This window comes from Parus major, chromosome 14 (genome assembly GCF_001522545.3).
Source record: "Parus major isolate Abel chromosome 14, Parus_major1.1, whole genome shotgun sequence".
NCBI lineage: Eukaryota > Metazoa > Chordata > Aves > Passeriformes > Paridae > Parus > Parus major.
This window is the reverse complement of record NC_031783.1, coordinates 8,244,716-8,250,715: the sequence shown is the minus strand read 5'-3', so window position 1 is coordinate 8,250,715 and position 6,000 is coordinate 8,244,716. Positions and strand designations below refer to the sequence as shown.

General features: G+C 54.6%; 1 protein-coding gene across 1 annotated transcript in view; it reads left to right on the top strand.

Moving 5' to 3' along the window:
* Nucleotides 1-472: 472 nt before the first annotated feature.
* SYT17 (synaptotagmin 17) overlaps nt 473-6,000 on the top strand; it is a 32,811-nt gene continuing 27,283 nt past the window's right edge. Inside the window, exons 1-3 of the mRNA XM_015642355.1 lie at nt 473-548; nt 3,685-3,702; nt 5,002-5,150. Of these exons, the coding sequence (XP_015497841.1) occupies nt 534-548; nt 3,685-3,702; nt 5,002-5,150 (182 nt within the window). The 5' untranslated portion in view covers nt 473-533. The remainder of the gene's footprint in view (nt 549-3,684; nt 3,703-5,001; nt 5,151-6,000) is intronic.

Sequence of the window (6,000 nt, the reverse complement as noted above, 5' to 3'; positions counted from 1 at the left end):
TTGTTCATTCAAGCTCACAAAACAACCGCATCTCTCCTGAAACTCAGGTCTGTCTTCTCATCCAGCGAACTCTTCGAGGGAAAGCGCACTGTGAAATCGCTTTATCAGCCACGGCCGCCGCTCGCACCTGCCCAGCCGTCCCTCGCCTCCACCGGCACCTCCCGCGCCGCGTCCCGGGGGCCAGGAGGGGTTCGCATCCCTGAATTTCCGCGCCGGGCCCTCTGGAGGTCAGTGTTCGCCCGCGCTGCGGCGGACCTGTTGCGGGCCCGCGGAGGCTCCGCGGGCAGGGCCGGGCCGGGGGGAGCTGCCCGCCCGCTCGGAGCGCCGGCCCCGCGCCCGCCGGCCGCTCCATCGCCCTCGGGGGCGGCGGGGCCCCGCGCTGCCGGTGCCTGCGCGGCCGCGGAGCCGGCGCTGCCCGGGGGCCGCCCCCGTCCCCCGCCCGGGGCGGTGCCGCTGTCGCTGCGGCGCGGGTGGGGCCGCGCTGCGGGAGGGGCCGTGCGCGCCCGCGGAGCCCCGCGGAGCCCCGCGGAGCCATGGCGTACATCCAGGTGCGTGCGGAGCGCGGCGGGCCGGGGCTGCTCCCCGGGGGATGGAGGGGGTCTCTGCGGCGTCTGCGGGACGGGTGCGGTGCCGCGGCGGGGCCCCCCCGTGCTCCGCGCCCGGTGCGGGTGCGCAACTTCGGGTTAACTTCTGGGGAGGAGTTGCCGAAGGCGACAGCAACCCCCGGAGAGGGGCCGGGCGGGGCCGGGGCAGGAGCGGGGCCGGCAGCTGTTGCTAGCGAGACACCGGGGCAGGAGAGGATCCCCGCGGGGCCGGCGAGCATCCCTCGGGCCTCTCTTTGCTGGGGGAGCGGGATGGCCCCGGGGGCGTGGAAGCCCGTCCCGATCCCGCAGAAGGAGTTCTAGGAGGGAGGAAGATGCTGAACCTCGCGGGCAGACTGAGATGCGATGGGCCCCCCCGCCTGGGCACGGTCCGGCGGGTGGGGGGCACTGGCGCCCTGGGCTGCGCCGTGATGGATGAGCTCTGCCAGCATTGTGGGGCTGAATTTTTGTCGGGCTGCTTCAGACCCCGAGCCGCCAGCTTCCCAGCTATTGCCCCGAGCGCAGTTCGCGATGAACCCGAGCGGGAGGGCATCTCCAGCCGGGCGGGTGCCAGAGCAGACCCCGCTACCGGCGCCACCCGTGCCCCCCGTCCCGCGGGGCCGTGTCCCCCCTCCGCCCGCCCCGCCGTGTCCCCGCGGTCCCCTCCCGCCCGGGACCGAGCCGCCGCCGCGCCCGGCGGGTGCGAGCAGCGATGCTGAGGGAGCTGCCCCGGAGTCGCGCTGGAACAGCCGCGGGTGGACCCCGCCCGAGGTGTCCTGCGGGGCTCGGGGGTCCCGGCGCCCCCCGGCTCGGCGGCTCTGCAGCAGCACGGCCGTCGGGGCCCGCGGGTACAAGATGGGGGTACCCGGGTGTGGAGCGGGACGTCAGCAGCGCCCCGTTATCCCCACACCGGCTCAGTCGTGGTGGGATGTGGGGAATGGGTGTCTGTCCAGGCTGCGGTGTCCACTGCCGATGGAGCTTGTGAGCCCTTCCTGGGGTGACTGTGGGGGCAAAACGCGGTCTGTGAGCAGTGAGGACCCCACCCTGCTGCAGCATCCCTAGGGGTACTGCCACGGTGGTTTGTTGTCACTGGTCTGATGGCCTGGCGGGGATTGGCGGCTCTGCTAACTTGGAGCAGGGGCCCTGCAGCAGGTTGTGCAGATGGAGACCTGTCCCCAGCCTCGCCCTTGATGAGGGTTCACTCGTGGCTGGAGACTCCCATCTGGTTTGTTCTCTGCTCGGCCCATTGGGATGACGAGGCAGAGCTTGATGGTGCCCCCCGGACCCGGGAGGCTGAGCCCTTCTCCAGGGGGTGCTGAGTACACGGCAGCTGCTGTGCTCCTGGGGATCCCCGGTGCCAGCCCGCTGCTGCAGCCCTTCCTGAACCCCTGCCCTTCCCAGCCCTGCCCCTCGTGCCTGGTGCCAGCGAGGTGGGTGAACAGGTGGTCGTGTTTGCTTTTCTTTCATGGGCCCCTGCATTTCAGCCCTACAGGTGCTGTTGCCTTGTTTACCTCTTCAGCACTGTAATACTCAGTTCTTCTCCCTGCCCTCCCATTTGTGGGTGGTCACAGGCTCGTTCTGTGGGTACCGTGGGGTGGCTGTGTGTGCCCTTGGGGCTGGTGGCACACGGGGGTGGCTTCCCACGGCTGTGGCTGCTGGTGGCCGGGAGGGCTGCTGGATGTGAGCCTGCTGTGTCCCTGTGGGCCGCCTGGAAAAGCCCTCTCTTTGCATGACATGTGCCTCGGCGTTCGATCGCGTGGCACCGATCCAGCCGCTTTGTTTCAGAGCAATTCAAATATCCTCCTTGCAGCTCTGCTAAACCACTCTAGCTTTGGCTGCAACTTTGCATTAATAAGGAATGACAGAGCCCATTTAACCATTTAGCATTTTCTTAAACAGTTGGCCCATGGGTGTCTGTAATCACTGTCCTGTCTCATTGCGCCACAGCTCTCCTAGGCTTTTAGCTGCTCCTAACAAGTGGTGGCTTTCTTGACGAGCACTGGCTTCCAAGAAGTTTAAAAGGAAGGCTTGCACCAACACATGGTCCATGGGAGAGTTCTTGGAACTAAAGTCAACTTCTGCATCCCAGCTTCTTCAGAAAAGGCTGCTTTTGTCATGAGTGTAAAGCTAGGAGCCATCTTCTACGTTTGGAGGAGTAGGATGGAGTTTTTTGTGGTTTTATTTTGTATTGCTTTGTTCTGTGGTTATGTGTTGGTTTGGTGCTTTGTTTTAAGGATTCCCCATATACAAAGACAGCCAGGACAAACAGGAAACTCTTAGATATTATCGAGGGAATGCAATAGGTAAGACATTTCAGGAGGTATCAGAAATGCTAGTGAATCTCCAAAGGAAATGGGTCCATTATATATGTATATATAATGTTCCAAGGGTGGCTTTGTGAATAAAACACTGTTTTTTTAGTAGTGTTTTACTTCACCTACTTTGCGCCTACTTCCTTTGCTGTAGATTTTCTCTGTGGCCTGGGGGAGGTGGTTGCATTGTAGATTTTGAATGGGAGCATAGGACTCAAGCCTTTAACTTGTATCTTTTGTGTTCTTCAAGTTACATCTGAGGATGAGGCTGAAGGGGCCCAGAGATGTGTGTGTAATGGAGAGTATCCAGTCTCTACCTCTTCCTAGAAATGTTGCTTTAATGAGTTGGCATTGGAGCTGCATTGATATGGGCTGAATGTGGAGACAAGCCTTTTTCCCACTGAAAAATTTGGATGTGGTTTGCTGTCAGCAGCAAGTAGTTGCTGCAGTTAGAGGCAGGTTACTAAAGAAAACAAAATAAGTGGTTGCATGCCCATTAGCAAGGAGCAATGAGCAGGATTTTCATGCTTCAGAAAGGGTTTGGGAGTTTTGGTTGTGGGAAAGGAAGAGCAGGAGGAGCCCTGGTAGGGATGGGTAGGAAAAAGCTGATGCGTGGTCAGATCTCTCCTTCCTCTAACATCTACAAGGTACTGTCTTGCCAGAAATTCAAACTCATCCCAGGCTGGGCCATGGCATGGCAGAAAATTTAAAGTTGTTTGAGCATTGCTGACTTGTTTTTGTCTTTTTCATTTTGTTCCCCTTTGCTTCATCCTGGATGTCTAAAAGGACAGTTGGAACCAATAAATGAGGTGAGTTAATCTGATGATTCACTCCCCGCTCTGTCTCCTTGCTCCATCCTGAGGGGATTGTCTCGTGTTTTCTGCCTCTTTACTGATGTCCTAGATATAAGTAATGCACTGCATTTTGGGCTGGTAATTTTTTGGTTTGCAGTGCCCAGATTTTGTTTATGGAAAAAATGTGTGTTTTACTGTAGCAAAAAGCCATGTTCCTATGAAGTCTTCTCTGCAGATCAGGTTCCTGTGAGCAAACCCCTCCTCATGGTCCACACTCATGAACACTGCAAATGTCTTGAGTATTTTGGGGAGATAACTATGGAAAATCTCTCACACACTTTATTTCTTCAGTTTCTCAGGATCATTTGAAGGTCACACTTGTAAAGTGGTGTGGCCCTGGCTGCAGATGCTGTGCCTTGCACATCTCCCACCGTGCCCAGAGCAGTGTCCTTGGGCTGCTTAATGAGCCCTGTCATGAATGGCAGGAGTTGGGGCTGGTGTAGGTGGGAAATGAGCTGAGGCTGAGCTCTCTGCTCCTCTCAAGGCAGAGCTTTGAGGTGGGGGGAAGGCTGTGGGGATGGCATGGAAATGGGGCCACAGGGTGCTGCCACTCTTGTGGGGAGCTGACACAGCACTGCTCCAAGTGGTGCTGCCAGTGCCACCACAGAAACCCAGGGCATGAAAGACTTTTCTGGGTCAACTATTCTCTAAAAAATCTCATTGAAGGTTCTTCATTAAATTAATCATGGTAGCAGAGCAGAAGCATGAGGATAGTGTGCTCTGGCTAATCAATATTAGTGGTGAGTTTGTTGGGCTGTAATGCTTCATGTGTATGGATTGTACAAATATTCCTGGTACATCTACAGGGATGAAGTGTGTTCACATTGCTGTGTTAATTAAGTAGATCCTTGCTGGATTAAATTGAAGCTTTCACTTACCTTCTGTTTTTAAATCCTTCTGTTGTATGTTTGCTGATCTATTAGATTGTTGATGTGTGTGGAGGAATAAGCATGTTTCCACTCCAGCATACTGCTGTGCCATAGTGCTTTGTAAATCATCTTTTTGCCAACCTACATAATAATATATTGCTACTAGAGGGGGAAATACCTGCAGAGAATGCTTATTTTCCTTCCTTGTTATGGCATCAGTGGGGTTGGGCTGGTAACTGCATAGCACTTGTCTGTTGGTATGGATGAAATAAATACAGTTCTTAATGTTCTGTTGCAGAAACACAAACACAAATACAGCTGAGTGTTTTTTCTCAATAGCGATTGATGGGTTGTAATCTTGTACTTTGGTTTGCAATGGCTTCAGGGTCTGCTTGCTCGAATCTCAGATCTCTTGCTGTGCCGGTGGACTTGCAGAAATTGTTGTCAGAAGTGTTTTGACTGTAGCTGTTGTCAAACAAATGAAGATGAAGTTGAAATCCTGGGACCTTTTCCTGCTCAAACTCCAGCCTGGCTGTAAGTTTCAATGCATGCTTTCCTAGCTTTAACCAAGGAGTAGGAGTGCTCAGCTGTGATCAGAGTGTTGATATGAATGGGGCATTCAGAGGATGCCACTTAGAGAGCAGGAGCCTCCTCAGGGTGGGGCTGCAGGCTACTCCTGGCATGGTGAAAAGGGGCAGATCTGTTAACTCAAATGGCAAGGTTAATCTTTGTAAAAACCTTTTCTGATGGGTAAGACAGAGGTTATTTTGTAAGCTGGCATAACAAGCTGATAACTGGTTCAGCTGTGCCCCCCTTCTCTAAAGATGCCTTTCATCTTCAGTCCTATTTCCTCTTCAAATGGACCAACCCTTTGGAGCACTTCAACTTGGCTGAAATGCTGATGAGGTTGTTTTGAAATACTTTCTTATCCTAGTGTGAAGGTGCTTATCATATAAGCAGATGAAAGGAATAACTCCTACGTCCTCTGAAGGGGAAATTCATCTAAAATTTCATTTAGCAAGACTTGATCTCCTGCGTCACCATAGTACTCTTCAGAATTTCTTCTCAAATCATTAAAGAACCACAGCACCAGGCCTTATCTGGAGCTTTGATTAGTATGTTTGCAAATCGACTACAAAGGAAGTCAGTGAAGTCTTCCCTCTTTCACTCCCTCTCAGTCAGGGATCTGCAGCACAGAGGTGACCCCATGGAGGCAATAGTAAAACCAAGAGGGGAGCAGAGCTCTCTGGTGTTTTAGGGGCTGCCTTGTCAGCTGGGCTTTGTGGAGCAGAGCATTTGATGGACACAGCATCAGTGTGTCCAGAGCTTGTGGCACAGGAGAGGCCTGCTCAGTGCATCATGTGATGCTCAGACTTTGGTACCT